The sequence below is a fragment of the Mytilus edulis genome, chromosome 4, assembly GCF_963676685.1.
Source record: "Mytilus edulis chromosome 4, xbMytEdul2.2, whole genome shotgun sequence".
In the NCBI taxonomy this organism is placed as follows: Eukaryota; Metazoa; Mollusca; class Bivalvia; order Mytilida; family Mytilidae; genus Mytilus; species Mytilus edulis.
Window position 1 is genome coordinate 84,931,864 of NC_092347.1, and position 24,848 is coordinate 84,956,711.

General features: G+C 32.0%; 1 protein-coding gene across 1 annotated transcript in view; it reads left to right on the top strand.

Annotated features, from left to right (window-relative positions):
- Nucleotides 1–24,848, top strand: part of LOC139520825 (uncharacterized) — a 175,480-nt gene that overhangs the window by 77,964 nt on the left and 72,668 nt on the right. Inside the window, exons 36-48 of the mRNA XM_071313797.1 lie at nucleotides 611–759; nucleotides 1,586–1,694; nucleotides 2,605–2,750; nucleotides 3,583–3,698; nucleotides 4,324–4,385; nucleotides 6,022–6,194; nucleotides 6,725–6,851; nucleotides 8,803–8,954; nucleotides 10,545–10,656; nucleotides 12,024–12,160; nucleotides 15,288–15,411; nucleotides 23,636–23,787; nucleotides 24,308–24,422. Of these exons, the coding sequence (XP_071169898.1) occupies nucleotides 611–759; nucleotides 1,586–1,694; nucleotides 2,605–2,750; nucleotides 3,583–3,698; nucleotides 4,324–4,385; nucleotides 6,022–6,194; nucleotides 6,725–6,851; nucleotides 8,803–8,954; nucleotides 10,545–10,656; nucleotides 12,024–12,160; nucleotides 15,288–15,411; nucleotides 23,636–23,787; nucleotides 24,308–24,422 (1,674 nt within the window). The remainder of the gene's footprint in view (nucleotides 1–610; nucleotides 760–1,585; nucleotides 1,695–2,604; nucleotides 2,751–3,582; nucleotides 3,699–4,323; nucleotides 4,386–6,021; nucleotides 6,195–6,724; nucleotides 6,852–8,802; nucleotides 8,955–10,544; nucleotides 10,657–12,023; nucleotides 12,161–15,287; nucleotides 15,412–23,635; nucleotides 23,788–24,307; nucleotides 24,423–24,848) is intronic.

Below are 24,848 nucleotides of genomic sequence, written 5' to 3' on the forward strand. Positions count from 1 at the left end.
TTGTGCTATTTATCATAAGAACGTAATATAAATGATACGGAGATTTGGTATGATTGCCAATGGGACAACTATACATCACAATTTAAATAACATAGCAGTTCTCCTAGTATAAACAACCCATCAATGTAGACATAACACCAATATTTGTACCAAATATCAAAGTATATATAAACACTTTGAAAATACACGCCATAAAAGGCTATAATAAATACCAAAGTTGATAGTTGCACGAAAACGCTGATGCTCTATATTTAATATGAAATAAACATTATTCATAATCATACATATATATAATATATAATTCAAACATCAGTATCAAACAAAAAACTCTTCAAATATAAAGCTGAATAAACTTTTAACCAGAAGTCAAATTTACCAAGAAAATTCGTCTGTTCAGATTGATGGTGTCGTGCTGAATGATGACATGGGCAAAAAAATACAGCGAAAATAGTTTTTGAAGTGGGAAAACCTAGGGACTCTATGCTACAATGATGAAAACACCCAGGAGAAATTAATTTCACTCTATTGCACTGCTCGTTTAAATGAATGAAATTACAATAATAACTATAGGTCATACATTTGATTATTGATAAAAACTTTTTTGTTTTAGTGCATACAATATCTACTTGAACTGTTTGCATTTAACTGTGGAAAAAGAAACAGGAAAAGATTGTAAAAGATCAACTTTGGATACATGGATGCCAGCGGCTTTACCATATATGCTAAATATTCCAGACTCTCGATTTAGATCATGCGATGGTAAGCTTCCTTTACTGGAATGAAGTCCTGGAAATAAATGATATAACAGGGATATCGGAAATATTTGGACCTTCATTGGGTTCTTTTCTTAATGTTATATAAAAAAAAAGGAAGATGTGGTATGATTTCTAAAGAAACAAATCTCCATGAGAGACCTCTTTAGAGAAGTAAGCAACACTAGAGGCCACTGTATAGTGTATATCCTTGAACAATAAGTAATACCCATACCACATTGTGAGTTGCAAAAGGCCCAGTCATGATCGCCTGTATTCCTGCACTTAGTGATTGTCATTGTAAACTAAACTAGAAATAATGTTTGTTCTGTAGGCACTTAATCACCATTCCCTAATGACAGCAGTGCTGATTGTCAATTATGAGAATTCAATTTGCCGAATAATTCGTGCAATATAACATCATAGTTTTCCCAGCACTCGCTCAACATTGGAACGGAAGTGACGACGCCCCTAAAAGCACGAATGATGTTCACTAAAACCAAAGTTTTTGACAGAAATGCATTGAACTTGAAAGTTGTCTATTCAGACAAGAAACAAGTCATATTACACCTTTTTCTGATTAAAATAAAAGAATTAAAAAAGACACTACATAAATACAGTGATTCTGATTTAAGTTGAACACAAGTCATAAACAGCTTCTATTACAGTCCTATTTTGCCTTGTAGGTATAAACTTTTTTTTAAAGTTTAATATTTTTAGTTGTTAAGAGAATGTCTCTTTCAAGAAAAAAATCAGTTCTAATCAACAAAATCTACATATTTTTAATTCATACAATTACTTATGTGGTAGTGATTTTATTTTCTGACTTTCAGTTGATGATGATGATGTATTTTCGTGTGGAAATGTACAACTTCTGGAGAAGATGGCTTTCAACAGTGCTTGTGCTGCTTATGTGCAATACCTACAAAGTCCATCATGCAGGTAGGTGATTTTTTGGCATTTTTCTAATGCTAAATGTTAATGCCAGATATGAACACATTTTATCAAAGTATATTTATTATATTGTATTTCTTAGGTTTATCAAGGAAATCAATTGTGTTCCAAAGTCTTGTTTTTTAAGTGCCATCTGCCTTAGAATCAGACAGGTGTCAAAACATGACAAAAAAAAACCAGCACAACTTTACATTAATTTAAGTTAAAAAAAGAATTGGTGCATGAAAAAACTGTTGTTACCTTTTCCTGTTCAGGTATTTCAAGATATAATTTGGTTGAAATGCACTAGAAATTTCCAATTAAGGGGAGCAAACTTTTTTATTTGTTATCATTCTAATCAAAAGTTATTTAGATTTCTCAAATTGTCAACATGCAGAAACAAAAGACCTACAATTTCTAACTCCGGATGAGGGTAAATTCAAAATAGCATAGTTAGGTCAGTGGGTTTGTTGTGAATGCTTCTAAATTGCCTGATTCTTACAAAGACTGGCCCTTAAAACTAATTCTCACATTCTAGCTTGTGCCTCAGTTGCTATTCCTTCTACAATAATCACTAGCCTGTCAACACTAAGGTTATGAGTTTGAACCTGGCTTTAATGCAGGTGGGTTTAGCTCCAATCTTAAATGACTAGATTGCCAGTTTTCATGCCTATAATTGATTTTTCTCTCCCACCACTATACACTAGCCACAATGATAAGACAAAAGGGGTTGAAAGGTGCATTATACACCATTTGTCCACCAACTAATCATATCCTTGTCTTTCAATGATCATGTGATCAATTGTGATACCTCAACTCTCATGGACTATACATTTCTACCACATAGCAAACCCAAACATTCTTTACAATATATGTATGTTTTTGATAGATAAATGTTTCAAGTATTTTTATTTTTCAGCTTGGTCTGGACTCCTTACCTTAAATGTATAGCTAATATATTTCCATCATGTACAATAAATGGAGTAGCACAAACATTGATGACCTCAGCGAACTTCAGGAGTCTGGTTCCACAAGATCTTGATTTAATTACCTCATGTCTTCCAGGTAATATATTTATATATATAGTACGAAAGGAAAAGACAGATTTCATTGAACCGCATCTCCTCTAGATTTGAAACCATACAAAGTCAGAAATATGTGTTATATGGCATATAAATGTAATGTTTTGTACTTTCTAAATTTGTCTTTGAAACAACCTTTTATCAACAGAAAACACAAGTTTTTGAGAAAATGTCTAAATTCAAAATGTTTTATATGCTTTTGTGCAAGCTGAGTTGACATACTGCCCACGAAATTTGAATTTTTTTTTTCAATACTTGCCCAATTGTACTGTGAATTCACAGGCATCTTCTAGAAAATATAAAACTTATAAATTAAAGAAAGACAAATTTACTGAACAAAATATGGTATATACTTAAACTGTTGGTGAATGGAATCCAATGATAAATGTTGGGGATCATGAATTATAGCGTCTCCTGACTGAAAAGACCATTGAGTGCTATTCCCATCCCTTGGTGTTTGTCATCTGTCATCAGTGACCTTTGTCTTTTAGTTTTTAAAATTTTTCTCAAAAACTAATTTGCTAGTTGGAACTCCACAATCCACATCAATTAACTTTTTGTTGTTGTTAAAAATTTAATTTCTCACTTCTGAAAAGGTGAAGGTGGTCTTACAGGGATACTAAATAGATTTGAAATTAAAGACAATTGTATTTGTAACTAAAAATATGACATGTATACAGCAAGATGGCATTAAATAGTTAAGGCATGTAGCAATTCTATAATGTCAGGATAATGATGTAGTAAACAGGGAGAGGCTTTCACATTGACCACCTCTGAAGGATACCTCTACTTAAATATTTTCCTATCTTTAACAGATGAGAGTTCATCAATGTTTGAAATAACCATTAAATTTGACATTCCATGGAAGCCAGAATATTCCAATACATCAAGCAAAGAATTCTCAGACTTGGAGACCAGACTTGTAAATCAGGTACCTAAGTATAGCAAGGAATTATTAACTGTAATAAAAGTTAAATACTGTGGATTCATTTGTTGGAATACATAAGTATAGGTAAAGCACACAATAATTTCTTCCAGAATTACCACTGTGCAGTCCAGGGATAAGACCCTGGCATTACTCACAGCTCTTTATCAACTGTGTTAATAGAGTAATCCACTAGAACATTGAAATCAGTAAAGCATTAAGACTTTCATTTACTCTACAACATTGTTGAAGGTCTTGGTAGAATATGGTCAATTTCAAAGATCAATATAAAAAAAGATGTGGTGTTATTGCCAATGGTCAAATCTGAACCAGACACCAAATTGAAATAACATAAGAGTCTGCAACTATTTGTTACCATATGTCCATGAACAACGAGCAATACACATACCTCATAACACTGCTATGATAGCAGGCTATAAAAGGGCCCAAAATGACAAATTAATAAAAAAAAAGTATCTGCATGATAAACTGAAAGTGCCTATGATGAGTAATGAACATATGTATATATACATGTTATATGTAGTTACATGAACAAATTTTTTCCATATACCCCTAAGTTGTTATCAATTTATTGTTGAAATATAAAGTTTTAATTTTTTTTTCTGTGTAGATTATTATAGGTGCAGGAAACAACAGTGCAGCAATTGATTACTTCAAGGTTATAGAACTAAGGTTTGTAATTTTTTAAATGGTGTTAGAATGATTTTAGCAGTGAGACATTAAATTGATGTTATCTCAATCTTTATTTGACAAAAGTTTGTATCATGCTAAGTCTAACTTATACAATACAAATACAACACAAAGTTTTTTATTGTCAATTATGACGCCCAATAATTTGAGCAGTACAATTAAGTTCAATTTCATACAAGTGATTACATATTGATTACATTGATTATTTAACAATTAAACAAAGTGAAGTCTTTTTCAACCAAATAAATTCTGCAGAAAAGATATATATATATATATAGTTTTACAATATAATATAGATGGACAAACTACCTGTGACTAAACTGTATCTAGAATTAATTTTGTCTCTTTGAATAAAGTACACAATAATAAACTTACTTTTTTAATTATAACATTATCCTCAGATGACATTAACCATATTAATTTTGATTTATTTGGGGGGCTTTTAAAGTTTTTGTTAACCTTATTTAAGTAATCTATATATTCAGATCTTTTATTTTCTAAAACAGGACACTGAAGAAGAAAATGAATTTCATCTTCAACTTCAGTGTTACATAATTTACATATTCTATCCTCCACTCGAAGCCCCACATATCTGCCTCTTTCAATTTCTAATTTATGTGCACTGACTCTGAACTTAATGAGCAGTCGCCTTTCATCCTCATTTAAAATTAATAAGTACTTTTCCATATAAATATTTTCTTTAAATAATCTGTAAGTTCTTAGTTTATTTCTAGCTGTTTATTTTGTCTATCATTGTAAAGTTCAGATTTCCAGATACAAGAATATTTCTGTTTTAATTTCCGGTAAATTAGTGATTTTAAATCCATCTTTGAAATTTTAACAAGTTTAAGATCTATATCAAGATATTTCATAAGAATAGCAATACAACTATACCAACTATTTTTGTTTAAACTATTTAGTGATCTAGAGACATTCAGGGCTTCAGAGAGAAGGATATCATCAGACTTTAATATATATTTATAATATCTAAACATATTTAAAATTACTTCAAGAAATAAGGGATATCTTCCCATTTCAATAAATAGACAACTTCTGATGTTGATTGAGTGGTTAAAAAAACATGGTGCTATGTTGCATGAAGTATTGGGCAAATTAAATTCTTATAATTTATACTTTTATTTAGTCATTTTCTGGTGGCAGTCCAAATTTCATTGACCTTCATCCTGTCTCTATTACAAAACCTAACTATTGTATTTATTGTCAACTAGTTCTCGTCCTGAACACACATGAAATATTTCCCACTGGACATTAAGCAACCAACAATCAATCATTATAGTTGATATTCAGCACAGATCTATTAGGGATCTGTGATTAAGTACCTACAGAACAAACATTATTTCTAGTTTATCCTGCATAATGACAATCAGGGAAAGGCTTGATGAACTTTGAAAGTACAGTTATACAGGTGATCCCCTCTATCTGTTAAATGACATCATGAAAACTTGCATAATTGACAAACGTAGAAAGATATAATCTGATTCTGTAGATGGGACTTTACATGTAGTTCTAGGGAAGTCACCTTGACTGCAGCATACATTTGTACATGTATTACATTTATTTAAAGGTATCATTATTATAAATTATTATTCATTCACAGAGAAGGCAGTGTAATAGCAGTATTTCTGATCAAGTATTACTATCTACTTAAGACATCAGATATCAAATCAGGCACAGTACAAATGCTTTTGGAAGTTAGAGGTGACCCAAAGTCACAGCTTGATTTAGTTAAGCTTGCAGATCCAGATAGTGTTATTGTTGTATCCAAAGAAGGTAAATTTAGACATTTCACATGTATTTATGTCAGTGCCACTAGACATGAAGCAACTAACATTCAATCAATGCAATTATGTCAGTAAAGTAAAAAGGAACAGGTCATTATATAAAATAAATAAATAATATTCTTAACATGAACAAAGCCATAAAATAAATGTTCTTGTCAATGAGACAATTTTCCACTTGAGACCAAGGGATGTAGAAGTTAGCAACACTACAGCCTTCTACAATGAGCAAAACCAATACCACATAGTGAGCTATAACAGACCCAGAAATGACAAAATTAAAACAACTCATACTAGAACACTATTGGCCTGATTTATATGTATAACAATAAAGGAAAAATAAATATGATAAAAAGCAACAAAAAAGCAACCATTAAGTTTGAATTACAGTCTTATGACTTGAGACAGACACACATAGAATGTGGCAAGGCTGAATATATTTGCGCATTTCTAAAACACAAAATTTTTGAACTGATGTTCTGAAGTATTTACCTATGATGTATATGACATTTTTTTACACAGATGACACAACAGGTTCAGATGATGTTTGTAAAGTTTACAATATAGAAGTCATGTCTGTTCAGACTTGTATTATGGCTTTGTATGGATACATGAATAAAACCAACATAGACCAAGAAATTTTCTGCAGGTAAATATAATACAAATAAAACATAAATTTACATGAGTTCTTCTTGACCTTGACTTAGGTTGGTTACGCTTAGATTTACATAAGTTCAGCCCAAGCTTGAATTAGGTGGGTTAAGATTAAATTTTCATATGTCCAGCCTGAGCTTGACTTATGTTGGTAAAGCTTAGATTTACTCGCATTCAGCCTCAGCTCAACTTAGGTTGATTAATGTTAAATTTATGTAAGTTCAGCCTCACCTTGCCTGAGTGGGTTAGGCTTAGATTAACAAAAGTTAAGCTTGACCTTGACTTAGGTTGGTTAAGCTTGGATTTACAAAAGTTCAGATAGAGCATGACTAAGGCTGGATAAACTTAGATTAACCTGAGTTTATTTGCACAACTTTGATTTCAACAACTGGTACTTTTCAGTTACAATACAAACAGAATAGACCTCTTAAAAAACATTTATGGTTTTCTGTAAAAAGGATTATGTTCATAAAGCTAATAATTGTCTGGGAATCCATGTAGACTTTTAATTAAATTTTAAGCTTTATTTTTATGTTTCTTAAAATTTTCAGGAGCATATAATATTGATTTTGATGTAGGGTAGGGAAAGACTCCTAGTGATTTTTTATGCCCCACCTACGATCGTAGAGGGGCATTATGTTTTCTGATCTGTGCCTCCGTTTGTCTGTTTGTTTTTCCTTCGTTCTGTTCGTCCGTGCGTCCATTCGTCCCGCTTCAGGTTTAAGTTTTTGGTCAAGTTAGTTTTTGATGAAGTTGAAGTCCAATCAACGCGAAACTTAGTACACATGTTCCCCATGATATGATCTTTCTAATTTTAATGCCAAATTAAAGTTTTGACCCCGATTTCACGGTCCACTGAACAAAGAAAAAGATAGTGCGAAGCTCAGGTTAAAGTTTTGGTTAAAGTTTATGGTCAAGGTAGTTTTTGATGAAGTTGAATTCCAATCAACTTGAAACTTAGTACACATGTTCCCTATGATATGATCTTTCTAATTTTAATGCCAGATTAAAGTATTGACCCCAATTTCACGGTCCACTGAACAAAGAAAAAGATAGTGCGAAGCTCAGGTTAAAGTTTTGGTTAAAGTTTTTGGTCAAGGTAGTTTTTGATGAAGTTGAATTCCAATCAACTTGAAACTTAGTACACATGTTCCCTATGATATGATCTTTTTAATTTTAATGCCAAATTATAGTATTGACCCCAATTTCACGGTCCACTGAACATGTAAAATGATAGTGCGAGTGGGGCATCCGTGTACTATGGACACATTCTTGTTAGCCAATAAGTCAATGGTCAAGGTCACTATTACTGAGAAAACTAAAAAAATAAAAGAAAGTTCTGGATGGCAGTATCAGTTGTCAAAATTGGGCTTGTATTGACTCCCAAAACAACTGGCATGCATTTGTGAAGCAATGCAGATTAAACAGATAAAACACTAAAAAATAATGAAATAATCGTAGAAGCTATGAGAGAAAGATGAGAAAGCATGAGTAGAAAAGGGGTATTTGTCAATTGTGGCTTCCTATCGAAAACTTAGTTGTCTTATTGGGTTTTGGTTTTTAAAATAAACTAAATATCTTTCTGGAATCTTAAATTTTCTGGTGCGATTAGACAATCCGGTTTCTGTTTATTGACAGATTTTGTTTATATTGCGCTAGAAAGGGTAAAAATGGGATTAAATTAGAGTTAAATTAGAGTTAAATTAGAGTTAAATTAGAGTTAAATTAGAGTTAAATTAGAGTTAAATTAGAGTTAAAGCAGATGATAACTACAGTATGAAACTTGTTAGAAAGAAATAGATTGTAAACATCAGTATACATTGGTTAATTTAATATTTTTTTCTGCTTTGCTAATGCTGTAAAGAAACTTTTGGCTTTAAGTTTATCTCCTTTTACTTTATAGACTGCCTCTTTATGATACCTATGATAAACTTTTTTCATTGCAGGTCATACAATATATACTTAGATTGTATACATCAGACAACTGAAGAAAACACAGACAAGAAGTGTGCAAGGACATCACTTAATGGATGGATGCCAGCTATATTACAAAGCTTTCTACCAAATATTCCTCAGTCACAAATCAGATCTTGTAATGGTAAGATTTTATATTGAATGGGCAGTCAAGTTTTTTTCATTTCTCTTATAAATCTTTTAAGGAGACTTTTTTTTGCGGGTACAAACATTTCGGCAAAAAATTTAACATTTATTTTTTCATTACAAATTTTATTTATTACACTATTAGTTATTATTTTATGATATGGTACCAAAATCAACCAAAAAAATCAATTGGGTTTGGCCCCAGATGACTTTTAAAATGTTTTTATCATTGACAAAGCTCCAAATTACCTCCCTACGGTGCAAAAATGCCATTTTTTGGCATTAAAATTGAAATATCTTCTTAAACTCATCGGTGACCTATATTTTTAATTATTGTTTTCAAATAAGCTTTACATAAACTAAATAATTGTAAAATTTAAGCGATTTCTGTAATTTAGTTCTTTTTTTATTCTGATAGTACCTCTTTTTCACCTATTAGTTCAATAGAAAAAAAAGGACATTAACAAAATTGTATGCTTCTTTCAGAGGCAGATTGTGAGCTTAAATGAACAGTGACCCCATATTTTTATTTCATTTTTCTAATAAGTATATGAGAAAGTTCATTTATAAAAAAATATAGCGAAATCCTATATTACAAAAAATAAATGCTTTATACCCACAAGCCTCCTTAAAGGAAAAAAACAGTGATGGCATTTCCAAATAGAACAATATCTACAGAGTAACCATATTTCCTTCTCAAAGAGAAAAATAAAAAGTGGACATAAGGGGAACCCCTAAGAATAAGCCTAATATATCTTGTTTGCAGTTGTTTTAGTTTTGCTTATCTTATTTCCAAAGACATTATGTTGTCCTTTACCATCAATCAAGGTTCATTGACTTTTAATGTGTTACATAGTATGATAGTAATATGTTAAAATTGTCATTTTAATATTCAATGTTTACTCTAAAAGTTATATACATGCAAGATATATCTTGATGTCAACAGTTTATATACATTTGTACTTACAATTTTAATGGTATAAGCCAGGGAGTTATTTTATCTCTTCCTTAGTTAATAAAACTTGATTTACTCTTTGATAAAATAAATGTAAGATACAGACAGATGTGCAGATTCAATGCTTTAAGAATTTGACAGGTATTATACCCCCAAAAATTATTATATATATTCCAGGCTTATTTTTTGAAATGCAAGACAATAGCATGTTTTCATATTACCGACTTTCAACTCTGGGTTCTATATTTTTTTCAACAGGTTACCTGCTCTGTGGTAAGACATCCTGGTAATCTGTCAATTACGAGCAACCAAACAAAGTAATATCAAATATATAAATGATGTAATTTTAGAGAAAGTTTACTGCTTTCTGATGATTTAGTCATGTGCAGAATTCATCAAACAGTTAGCTTTCCTTCAAAATTGTACCAATTAAAATCATGAAGTTACTTACATAAGTAACTTCTTGCTTGAAAGAATACCAGGATGTCCAACCACAGAGAAAGTAACCTGTCAAAAAAATATATAACTTCTGAAGTCAAAAGTCAGTCATAGTCTATTTGAAGTAGTTTCTAATTGCAATCATTAGTTCAAGAGATAATTATAAATGATTCCATATTTCATTCCTTTCTCTAGTGAATGATGATGATTTGGATTCCTGTCATAATACAGAACTAATAGAAACCATGGCGATGAACAGTGCATGTTTTACTGGATACGGGCCATCTTTACAGTATCCACATTGTCAGTGAGTATGAAAATAAACTTTACAGTATAAATGACAAACTGTACTGTTTAAATAATTTATACGGTATACTGTGGATTCATTAATATTTGTTGGATACAAATTTTTGTGAGAACAGGGGAAGCACCAAATCTAAATATTCAAATATTTACGAATTCTCAGAAGGAATACATGCAGATTTTGTCAAAACAACGAATTAAATATCCACAAATATGCAAGTTTTCTTCAATCCACGAAAATTGGTACCCATGAAAATAAATAAATCCACAGTAAGTGACAAAGATTGTCACAAAACATTGCGAGAAGAAGATTTATACAGATATAACATAGCGGGATTTCAACTGCACCTACAGGATGGCTTGCAGGTTTTTAACAATTTATACTGGACCGTTATCAACGATTATTATAGTCAATTGCTCATTATTGGAACGTATATTTACAATTGGGTAAATCTCCTCATTATATGTCCATACACATAATCGCTATTTTTCTGCCCTTACTGGACTTCACAAAGGTACCTGTCAAATTTTGACGTCATAATACAAAATATCTGACGCCACAATGGAAAAGTGATTATTGTATGACGACAATAGTTCAAGTGGGGCAGATTCTTGGGTCAACCAGATTTCCAAATAGCGATAAGGTGTATTGTCTTTTTCAACTGTTATACTGAATTTTGGTCAGCTGTGCAGCTCAGTCCTTTGTATATCTTTGTGTCTGTTGTCTCTTATGGTTTAATAAAACTAACTAACTGAATCTTTCGTGAAAAGTAAGTTTTTTGTTCCCTAAGATACAAATATTGCCCTAGATTATGCCTGAGGTCATTAGTTACACCTCAAGGGACAATAAACTTACTACTGTATAACGGGATATTTTCGTGGGGTGTAAATTTTCACTTTATATCATGAATAGATCAATAAAAGGACACATGCAAAGGTATTGATAAAAGTTTTGAATCACCCAACTTAATAACTGCCAAAATATTTCCTATACCTTATTCAATGACAATGGAGAAATGTTTAAACCCGCCAAAATAACCCTCTGTACGGTATTCCACTCATATTCAGTCAATTGGTATCAATTGTCTGATTTATAACAAATTCTTTTTACAATAAGTGATGGCCAAAGATACGAAATATTCAGTATATATTTATGTCGCTTCATATGATTCAAAATTGGTGGATTACCCTGCCTAAGTAGACTTATAATCTGCTTGACTCAAAAGTAGTGTCATCAAGGTAAAACCACTAAAAGTGAAAAAAAACAGAACCAACACAAGAAAATGACAAAAATAAAATATCTTGGTCCTAATTTTGAAATTTTGTTCACCACCACCTCTATTTAAAATATGTTCTCACTGAATTTTACAGAATCTGGCTCCAGTTTATCAACTGTACAGCTATGACTTTTCCATCATGTACTATCAGAGATGTTGCAGAGACCTTGGTCAAATCAAATTTTAGCAGCTATATACCACAGGGATTTGATTTACTCACTTGTGTGCCAGGTAAAATGACCTGAATTTTTCTCTCAATTTTATGTAAAAGAATATGTTGTATGGGCTTTGCTCATTGTTGAGGGTAGTACGGTGACCTATAATTGTTAACTTCTGTGTATTTTGGTCACTTGTGTAGAGTTGTCTCATTTGCAATCATACCACGTTTTCTTTTGTATATATCTTAATAAATTGCAAAATCTCCCTGTAAATTACTTTCATGCTATGGTGAATTTAATAAGGAAAATGGCTTTTGTTTATTTTTAAGCAATAACTAGAGAGCCATTCATCCAATGCTTTTAAAATTTAAATATGTTGTTACTGATGACAAAATGTAGGATAAGACCTTCAGATGTTATGGATCCTTGTTTTGATTAAAATTGGTACTTTATGGTTTTTCTCTGCAATAACTTGAGAGACATTCCATCTAAGTACGTCAAATTTAATTATAGTGCTATAGATCACTTTTGCCATTCAGGAGTTATCACCCTTATTGTTTAAAAATTGAAACCATTAATTGTAAAAAAATCCCATATTTTCTTTGGTCCCAATGAATTAGGGGCCAAAAGGGTCAAAAATTAAACTTTGTTTGATTTCAACAAAAAATGAATTATTTGGGTCTTTGATATGCCGAATCTAACCGTGTATTCAGATTCTTAAGTTTTGGTCCTATTTTCAAATTGGTCTCTATTAAGGTCCAAAGGGTCCAAAATTCAACTTACATGTAGCTTGATTTTAACAAAAATTGAATTCTTGGGGTTCTTTGATATGCTGAATCTAAACATGTACCGGTACATGTACTTAGATTTTTGATTATGGGCCCTGTTTTCAAGTTGGTCCAAATCGGGGTCCAACATTATTATATTGAGTATTGTGCAATAGCAAGAAATTTTCAATTGCACAGTTAATAATTTGCGCAATAGCAAGAAATCTTCAGTTGCACAGTATTGTGCAATAGCAAGAAATTTTCAATTGCACAGTATTGCACAATAGCAAGAAATCTTCAATTGCACAGTATTGTGAAATAGCAAGAAATCTTCAATTGCACAGTATTGCGCAATAGCAAGAAATATCTAATTGCACAATATTGCTCAATAGTAAGAAATTTTCAATTGCACAGTTTTTATGAAATATTCTTTGAAAATTGGAGTTATCTTTCTTTGTCCAGAATAGTAATTGAATCAACTTAAATCATTGTTTTATACAATATACAATGTACATTTTAATATTTTATGATGTGTTTAAATGAGTAGTTATTGTTGCAAACTCCAAAAGAAATTTGAATTGAGATCAGTTTTGGAATAAGGGTAAGGGGGATGTGAGAAAAAAAAATTGAGGGGGGGGGGGGGGGGGGGGTTCAATTTTTCTTATTTCAGATTTCATAAATAAAAAGAAAATTTCTTCAAACATTTTTTTTGAGAGGATTAATATTCAACAGCATAGTTAATTGCTCAAAGGCAAACAAAAAATTTTAAGTTCATTAGACCACATTCATTCTGTATCAGAAACCTATGCTGTGTCAACTATTTAATCACAATCCAAATTTAGAGCCCATCTTGAATGTTGTGTCCATACTTGCCCCAACTGTTCAGGGTTCAACCTCTGCAGTTGTATGAAGCTGTGCCCTGCGGAGCATCTAGTTAATTTTATTTACATACTGGTTCCAAGATATAATCTCTATATTGGAATGTTACCAGCATTTATACACGTGGTAGCATAATTGAATTCTAAGGCAGACCCAAAAGTAAGGGTGGGGTAGTACAGAAATTTAGTATAAGTTCAAACTCTTAGAAGTTCCACGGGCATATAAAAGTTGAAAATATGCTGACCAGCACTATGTTTTGACCTTTGAATGAAATAGTTGTCAACTTTCTATTCTAGAAAATATTTATTTTATGAAACTCCATAGTGGTTTTAGTTTTAGTCGTAAGGGGAGTTCGTATGGGAAATTGCATTGTCAGAAGTGCATCCTACTAAAGGGTATACATATACTAAAGGTCTGTTTCTCAATGACCATAAGTAATTTGTCAACTATATTTAGTGTATATAATGATTGTAAAATGTTTATTTCTATTTGGCTGAGTTTATCTGACCTTGATCTTTTTTCATGCTTTACTGGTCAATTTTAAGTTTTCATGTATAGCTATGTCTGTATCTCAGATACTATATGCAGTAGGTCATCTTTATTCGTTGAATGGAATAATGTATAGCGTACTGCCTTTTTATACGACTGAAAATTTTTGTGGTCTATTGATTTTACATTGTCTTCGTCAGTTTCGTCCAAAGACATTTGGTTTCCAGACAATAATTTTTGTATAAGTGAATAGAAATCTATGAAATTTAAACACAAGATTTAAAACCACAAAAGGATGGTTGGGATTGATTATTGGGGTTATGGTCCCAACACTTCAGGAATAAGGGGCCAAAAAGGGGTCAGGGCCCAAGTAAGCATTTTTCTACTTTCCAGACTTAACTTGTGGAACAGTGTATGGATCTCTCTGAAATTGTACCACAAGTTTCTATGCCTCAAATGGATAGTAAGGATTGGCCTTTGCGGGGCTATGGGTCAACTCGTTTAAGAATTAGGTGCAAAATAGGGGGAAACAAGGGTTTCCTGATTAATGGACAATTACTTTTCAAAGTATTGCTCTTTGGATCTTTATGAAATTGACATTGAACCATTTAGCATTTTATAAGCATTTGATTGATTCATGATATTTTACAGTATATAGAAGAGAACAATATATATCTTTATTGTCTTTGATATGCTTTGATTCTTTCTGTTGGGACTTTTTGATATAAGGTTTACAATTTTTCATGCTCTATGTATTAAATATTTTTTCATATGCTGAATTTAACTGTGTATTTGGTTGTTGGTCCCATATTTTCTAATTGGTCTTAATTTTGGTCCTATGGCTATAAAATTTGTTAATGTTTAATTTAGTAAACATTAAATTTAAAAGATAATAATTACAATGCCATATTTGAATTACTTCCCTTACATTGCTTTTATTTTTATATGTTTAATTTTTAAAAAAAATTTGTGAGGGGGGGGGAGGCATTTTTGCAACAGCATAGTGTATTGCACAAAAGCATTTCATGTTTTGTCAGTAATGTATATAATATATATATATTATAGATAAAAATCAGACAACTGATGTGTGTGCAGTTTATTCTGAGAAGATAGTCTTCCCTGATGCATGTGGTATGGTTTGGTTAAGTGTTTATAACAAAACCAATATAGATCAAGACTTCTTATGCAGGTAAATAGTTAATGGAATGTGAATCTACTGTAAATGAGGCTCAGAATGCATTAGATTGTAAAATAGTCAATTTAATGGAAGACAGACTAAGGATGTAGAGTGGAATTCAACCATCTAATTCAAGGGTAATATTTTCTGGACATGACCTAAACTGAGAGCTATTTGTCATAAACGAAATATTAGGATTTAGGACAAATTTGATTTTTTTTACCGAAATAATTTTGGTCATTTCATCAAGGTCAGGTTTTTAATTTACCATTTTCCACTTGTTTTTGTTTTTTTTATCCCTTTCCTGTAATAAAACTGTCTCCAATATAGTATGATAATCCTTAGGGCCCTACTCATAACTATATTACAGTGACTTGACTGTTAGTGTTGCTCTCCACCAATTGCAACTCATTCAAAATTTTGACCAAATTGCAATTTGTTTTATTTAACCAAATTGTTCAACTGGTCAGAATATTGAACAAATTGTTCAGTCAAAATGTGAAAGTGCAAGGTGATAAAATAAAACATACTTACAATCCTATAAGACTTTAACTCCACTTTAATGATGTTGTGACAAAATTAGTTTATCCATTTGTATAGTTATATTATAGTCATTTCCATGCTGAAGAGGACCTGTTTATTTTGAATTGCTATAAAATTGTCCAAACTAAGCTTTCATATAGTTTTTCTTTCTTAAAAGTATTCTATATTTATAAGAATCTGATATCATTTTGAATAAAACATCTTATATTCTAATTCGTCAACTCAAACGCATATAAAGTATTTATAGAATAAAAACAAACACTTGTTACATAGGAATAGCTCGCCAGCATGGGCAGCTTACTGTTAAATTTTATTAAAACAAAATATTGAGTCCCGATGTCATGATATCGGCAACACCGCTGCGTAGTACACGACAGCCTACAAAATAGAAAAACAAAATCAGAAATCATATATACATATAAATCTTAATAATCAAACAGACAATGTCCTACTGATAGTATAAATATCTATCTATCTATGCGTGAAAACATTTCAAATATACAAGCATCTTAAACCGTGTGTGGGGGGGGGGGGTCTTTACCTAAACTAAGCTGCCTTACTGAACGGTATACGAGCTTCGAATGACCATATATCTTAAATTACTTAAACAATACAACTATTCGCGCTTTAAAAATCCCGTGCTATTTACATAACAAATATCATACTCAATATATTTACGCAATGCGACAAATATTGACCAATCCGAAATATCATATATTTAAAACACAAACCTGTTTATCCAATATAAACACCAATAGATGACCACTATGCGGACACACAATCACGTGTGATTGTTTACATAATAGAAAACATGTGTATGCTCAACTTTAATAAATACATTTATATTCTAATTCGTCAACTCAAACGCATATAAAGTATTTATAAAATAAAAACAAACACTTGTTACATAGGAATAGCTCGCCAGCATGTGCAGCTATTTTCGACAAAACAAAGAAAGGCGCAAATGTGTGTTTTTTAAATTCCTAAATTTTTAGTTACTGTCAGACGTTCACTGATATTCTCTTTGACATATCCGTCCTTAGCCTGGTCTGATTTCCAGCGACCATGTTTTTTGAAGATTCGATCTTCCACATGCGCGTTTGCAGCAGCAGTGGCGCCTCCGGACCTCAAACTATGCAAACCAAAATACTTTTTGTCTAATCCAATAGATGTTAAAGTAGATAACAGAATTTCTCTTGCAGTAGTATAAGAAAGCTTCCCATTTCTTAATTTGTAACCCGTGATTTACAGATTTACAAAAAGATAAAGGACGAAAAATCAAATCATTACTGTCCGACTTGATGTTTGCTAAATCTAAATATTTCATCAACATTTTAACGGGACATGTAATTTTGTCCGTTTTTGAAATGAGTACATCTCTACCCTCACGGTAAATATCAGTTTTACTACTCTCTATCAGTAAAACAATGTACAAATCATGAAAAACAATATTATTTCTTGTCAGATTTGCTAATTCTGAATACCTCAAAAATCCAGCAAAACTTATAAGGCACATACATGCTATTCTAACATCTTTAAGATTAGATTTATCGTTACCATAAAGCATAACAATTTGATACAAAATTTCTGGTGTTATAGGTTTTTTCTTAACCACAATGTGTCCAACAGATCTCAAAGATCCTTCCTTCACAGAAATAACCAAATCCGATTTACACGGATTTTCAACTCCGGCTAATCTATGAGTCCAACTTATAGCATAAAAAGCTTCATTTATGCTGCTTGTAGATTTACCAATATTAGTCAAATAAACTAAATACGATGCGACAGAAATAACTGAAGCAGGTAACGTGTATGAAATATTAGTAGATAAACACCACTTACAAAAAGCGTTGAAAACATATCTATACTGCCGTTGAGTGTTGGCTGCTCTAGATGACAAACAAAAGGAAGGTATCTGGTCTACAAGGAGCTGCATGGATGGAGATTGTGACTGACGAAAAGAACCAATATCAATCCATCTTCCGGTTTTGAAAACATCTGAAAAATGTGTTACCCAATAAAGGAAAATTAAACAAGTATTCATATAAATTATTATAATAAAATGCATATGACATTAAACAATCAACCGTGCCTACTACAATATCATACTACAACATATGATACTAGGGCCATGTCGCTAAAAAACCTTCATCTTTTACATTCTCAACTGAGTAATATGTACAACGTAAAATCTCATTCACCATGCCTCTGCAATACCGAAATTGATATCAGGACCATGTGAACCATCACAGACTAGCGTCTAGTCTTACTGCGAGAACAGTTGATAAGAATTTTTCAGTTCCAAAGATACACTTCGGACTACTTCCTTTTGAATAGATTCTATTCGCTTCTTTAAATTCTAGCACATCTTTAACATAAGCTTTGTAAGTCAAGTTTTTATTAAAAATATATGACCAGAATGGCGCAGACACCCATCGTGGGACAATCAAAGACCCTTTAGCATTACAGTAAATCAGATGTTTAATTGTGCGTATAACTGAATAAATAGGGGGGACAAGCCAATTATTTTCTCCATGCCAATTTTGTGTAAACGCATCTACAGCCTGTGCGGTCGGATTCCAGAAAAGTGAGTTAAACCTTTTTGTCTTGTTATTCATCACGCTAGCAAACCTGTCAACAGTAAAAGGTCCCCATAAACTTTCTAAAAATTCAAAAAATTCATTTGAAATTTGCCAATCCTCATGATCACTCATTTTGCTAATGTAATCTGCCTTTGAATTCAATGTGCGGGGAATCCATTGTAATTCAATGAATATATTGTGCTCTTTACAAATACAAAATATAGAATAGGCAAGATTTTGTAAATCTTCCTTCATGCTTCCAGCTTGTACTATACGTACACAGTTTTGGTTATCAGTAAACCATTTTAAACTTTTGCCCATAAATAGAGTACTAAACGACAATAGGGCCTGTTCAATGGCTCTCATCTCTCTCCAGCTGGAGCTTTTACATCTTTCTAATTCGTTCCACATTTTGTGAAAAATCTTATTTTCTAATTCTACAGTATAAGCCCCACAGGCTACATTACTAGCATCTGAAATAATTACTATCAAAGAAGGGCTGTACATAGCCAATTTCTTTTTATTCAAAGTAAGCACATTAGATTTCCAGAACTGAAGCTCATTCAAAATCTCAGCTGGATAAACTATTTGTAATAATTTATCCCAGCTCAATCTTTGCACAATGCACAAGTAACAATATCTTGTCATCAATCTAGTCAAATTTCCGAACACTGATGATAAAGAAATAATCTTACCAGTCACTTAAGCTAATTGCCTAGCAGAGAAAAACAAAAATCTGTCTAAAATTTCATCTATAGACTGTAACAAATCATTTAATCTTCTTTCGGGAATAGAAATGCAGAATTGAGCAGAATCCCAAGTGATTCCTAACCATTCTAACTTTTGTGTAGGTTCAAAAACAGATTTTTCTATATTGACTAAAAAACCAGCTTCTTTTAGTGATTTTTTGACAATATCGGAATCTTTCCGACATAATTCGTAATCCGAAGCCATTCCGAAACCATCATCTAAATACAAAACAATATCAATCGAATTTTGTCTCCAATATTTGACCATTGATCTCAAACATTTGGTAAACAAGTAAGGGCTAGAAGCTAGACCAAAAACTAAAACTGAAAAACAGTAATACTTGTTATTCCAGGAAAAACCAAGAAACGTTTGTTGCTGAGGACAAATGTCGTAATGATGATAACCAGACTTTAAATCGAACTTAAACAGACAAGAACCTCTTTTTAAAAATTGAATAGCTGTTTTCCAGTCTTCAAATTTAAATTTCTCTTTTTTGACGGATTTATTTAAAATTGAAAGATCCAATATTAACCTCTTTTTTCCAGACTTATTGGTGGCTACTGATAAAGGATTAACAATATAAGGTGTAAAGGGAACTTCATATGCACATCCAGAATCAACTAATTCTAAAACGGCTTTATCCACAAATTCTGAGTTAGAAACAGCAGATTTATTGTTTTTCATGTGCATACTAGGGGGAGGCACTAAAAATGGGATTACATAACCGTTTTTAATTGTATCTAAAACAAAATCACTAGCTCCAATCTTAACCCAAAAATCGTAATGTTTTGCAAGCCTGCCTTTAACACCTTTAAAGTTATGACTAGCAGAAAAATCTAATTTTTCAAGAAATTGAACTTGTGACATAAATTCGTCAAGTTCGTCGTTATTGCATTCATAGCTAGAAGATAACAAACTTATATCTAGATACTTATCATTAACAGTAACTGTATCATTGCTGTTTGGATGGCTGGTAACTGGGTGCAGAAGCTGTGGCTGACTTGAAGTTGAGTGGGCAGTTTCTTCTCCAGTGACCATACTGCTTGCAGTAGTGACAGATGTCGATGGGGCACAGCTCACGCCGTGCAGTGCTGGTACGAAAGGGCTGTTGATAACGACTGAAATCATAAGCTGGAGGAGGAGCAGTGGCAGTAGCGATACTTCCAACTGCTGGAGTAGGTCTAGCTGTATACGGCTGAGGGCGGGTCTTTTTCTCCTTAATAGTTTTAAGGGCTCTAGTCTCGGCCTGGCGAATCTTTTTCTCGTCCTCATCATTTTCGGCGATATCGTTACTTTCATATTCTCTAACCGTAACCCATCCCCCAGTGGAGTTATCAGCGATCCTGATGAGTTTGTTCCTTTCTTTAAGTTTACCCACCAAATCACCAGTAATAGAAGAAAAGGGGGAAGCAACAGATACAAGATCCTTGTGGATTGTGTCGAAACTGAATCCGATTCCCTTCTGATTTGAACTTAATATTAGCCTCATCTCTGTATTTCTTGGATAAATTGTCTTGTTCTGACAGAATGTCGAACTTTAAATCAACAAGTTTCTTATCCAAATAGTCTTTAAAAATCCCAAAAGTGTCTACTAAGTCACGGTTTTGTTGATTAGCTTGTGAATTGGAAGCGTTAAGACGTTCGGGCTGACCATGTAAGGGGTCCCTTAACAAATCTTCTTCATTCAGATCGAGTACTGGTTTCGGACATATCTTTACCTAAACTAAGCTGCCTTACTGAATGGTATACAAGCTTCGAATGACCATATATCTTAAATTACTTAAACAATACAACTATTCGCGCTTTAAAAATCCTGTGCTATTTACATAACAAATATCATACTCAATATATTTACGCAATGCGACAAATATTGACCAATCCGAAATATCATATATTTAAAACACAAACCTCATTATCCAATATAAACACCAATAGATGACCACTATGCGGACACACAATCACGTGTTATTGTTTACATAATAGAAAACATGTGTATGCTCAACTTTAATAAATACATATATATTCAGTAAAATATGTGTGAAATAACAATATGCTATTGATAAGTTTTCAGGGGAAATAACCTAAAATATTATTCTTTTGAATAAAGACTTTTTGAAAGAAAAGTTATTATCTCCCCAATGGAAACTTCCTACAAACATATATTGCAATTTTACAAATATTTTACTGAATATGAAATGTTTTAATTCACATAATGTCTGATTCTTATAAATATAGAATACTTTTAGAAAGAAAAACTATATGAAAGCTTAGTTTGGACAATTTAATAGCAATTCAAAATAAACAGTTCCCCTTCAGCATGGAAATGAATATAATATAACTATACAAACTGATAAACTAATTTTGTCACAACATCATTAAAGTGGAGTTAAAGTCTTATAGGATTGTAAGTATGTTTTATTTTATCACCTTGCACTTTCATGACTTGGCTGTGGTTTTCTACAGCAGTTGGTTCAAATTTCTGACCAGTTGAACAATTTGATTTTATAAAACAAATTGCAATTTTGTCAAAATTTTGAATGAATTGCAATTGGTGGAGAGCAACACTAACAGTCAAGTCACTGTAATGCCTCAGGGAAATATAAGTTAATGATCCCTAATTAGTTTTTCCTGTTTTTTTCAGTTTACACAAGACATTGATCACAAGCTCAGGACTATTATCAAAAAGAAATTAACATCCCATGAAAATTGTCTTCATTGTTATAGTACTTTTCAGCAAAGACAGTCGTCAATTATGATTTAAAAATTAAGACTTAAATTAATTTACGTAGAAAAAAGTAGTTTTTTTAGCTCACCTGGCCCAAAGGGCCAAGTGAGCTTTTCTCATCACTTGGCATTCGTCGTCCGTCGTTGTTAACTTTTACAAAAATCGTCTCCTCTGAAACTACTAGGCCAAATTAAACTAAACTTGGCCACAATTATCATTAGGATATCTAGTTTAAAAGATTTGTGGCGTGACCCTGCCAACCAATAAGATGGCCGCCATGGCTAAAAATAGAACATAGGGGTAAAATGCAGTTTTTGACTTATAACTCAAAAACCAAAGCATTTAGAGCAAATCTGACAGGGTAAAATTGTTTATCAGGTCAAAATCTATCTGCCCTGAAATTTTCAGATGAATCGGACAACCTGATGTTGGGTTGCTGCCCCTAAATTGGAATATTTAAGGAAATTTTACTGTTTTGGGTTATTATCTTGAATGTTATTATAGATAGAGATAAACTTTAAACAGCAATAATGTACAGCAAAGTAAGATTTACCATTAAGTCAACATGACTGAAATGGTCAATTGACCCCCTAAGGAGTTATTGTCCTTTATAGTCAATTTTTAACAATTTTTATAAAATTTGTAAATTTTTACTAACATTTTCACTGAAACTACTGGGCAAAGTTCATTATAGATAGAGATAACTGTAAGCAGCAAGAATGTTCAGTAAAGTAAGAAGTAAAAACACATCACCATCACCAAAACACAATTTTGTCATGAATCCATCTGCTTCCTTTGTTTAATATTCACACAGACCAAGGTGAGCGACACAGGCTCTTTAGAGCCTCTAGGTAGAAGTTACACATTCCTTTGACATGTGCTTTATTTTCATATAATAGGCATGCATGAAATTATCTTCAACAGATTAGACACCTGAAAGTAAAATGAATCATGATTTTATGCTTAAATAAATAATTTCAACTATTATCTGTTATATTCAAACACTTAAAAAGGTAATCAAATTTGAAAGCCATTGATTCTCGGTCAGTTTGATAAACAAAAGGAATCCTGGAAATGAATCCCGATGTAAAAAACTTCTGGTTTAAAATTTGTCTTCAAAATTGAAAGAAACTATTAGCAATGTCTGAAAAATTACCACTTTTGAATCATTATAATCATTTCCAAATTTTTATCTGTTTCCTTCCCTAAACTGTTCTTCAGAGTTTTTAGAAAAATGGTTAGAAAATTCATGATGGAAATATGATGAAATAGTGAATACAAGTACGTTTCTGCTATGGATTTAGTGTGATTTTGACAATTTAAAAAAAAGGGCACTGACTTTTAAGTAATCTTGTTGAAAATACAAGGAGTAATAAGGAGACATGAAAATAGAGATGCATGAAAAATGAGATGGTTGATAAACTACAAATGACTAGCAACTTATATGGTTTAATTTAGATCTACTTTTAGACAATTGTAAAAATCTGTATGGCTAAATGGTAGATTGTCCACTATAGAAATATTTAGCCTGTATATGAATAAATATTGTGAAGCAAAGAATAGGGATTTCATGTTTAATTTTTTTTTCTATGAAGCTCATGAATGAAATTACTAACATAATTACATTATTTTTCAGCATCTACGAAATTTACTTGGGTTGTATACAGTCTGCACAAGAAGAGAAAACTGGCAAGGGATGTAAAAGAACATCATTAGCTACCTGGATGCCAAACATTGTAACAGTATACTTTCCTAATATAAAGGATACACAACTCAGAGCTTGTAGTAGTAAGATATTTTAAGATATAGTTCTTTGTTCTTTAGATTGTTTGACTGAATAGGAGACATTTGTGACAATTTTTCTCTATTCTGAAAAGATATTGCAGAAAAGAAAAAAATCACCCTTTGTGTTATCTTGTTAAATGATTTGCTGTTTACTTTAGCCATTTTACTTTCAAATAAAAAGTTAATGAAACTCCAAGTTGAGCAATATATGAAAAACATTTTTACATCCCTACCACAGTAAAGGGGGCATAAAGTGTTACCCTTGTCCGTATGTATGTCTATGTTTCAAATTTAGTTTTCATTCTCAAACTTTAGTTTGTCTCAACCAAATATCATGAAAATTTATACACAGTACTCATTACCACAAACAGATCAAATGGCTTTACTTTTGCTGTTTTAGAGTTAGGCCCCTTTATAAATTGAAAAATTACTGGATTTTCTGTTACCATTCACTAGTTATATCCCGATCTAATGTTATATTCAAGTGGGGGCATTGACACATTCTCCATTTTTTTCTTTTCAGTATCCAATGATAAAGATATATGTAATGACCCAAAGACTTTAGAAGTAGCTGCTGTAAACACTACATGTTCTATTGCCATTATTTTTTTCCATTTCACACCAAAGATTACATGCAGGTATGTGGATTGTTTAAGAATACTGTGGATTATTTATTATTCAGTGGGTACCAATTTTTCATTGGTATGTATGACTCATAAATTTGAATAAGTATATTCACCTGCCTAAAAAGTATATTCACTGTGCAGAACATTGTTTTTTTTTGGAAAATGACGCAGTCATTGTTCCATTACTGGCGACCTGAACTTCATTACATTTCTCTGCCTACCGCGCTTGGTTTCGTATTTACTATTTTCTATACAAACTGGAATCTGCTTGTGTTATCATTAATTATGCATGAGAGGTCATTGTGTAGTAATCAGCCAGGAACCAGTTTACAAACTAACTGGTTTCTGCTTGTATTCCACTACACTCGGACAAAGTGTTGTAGTTTGACGGGAACCAGTTTAGAATTTGTAAACTACAAAACGTAATCGGTTATTGTT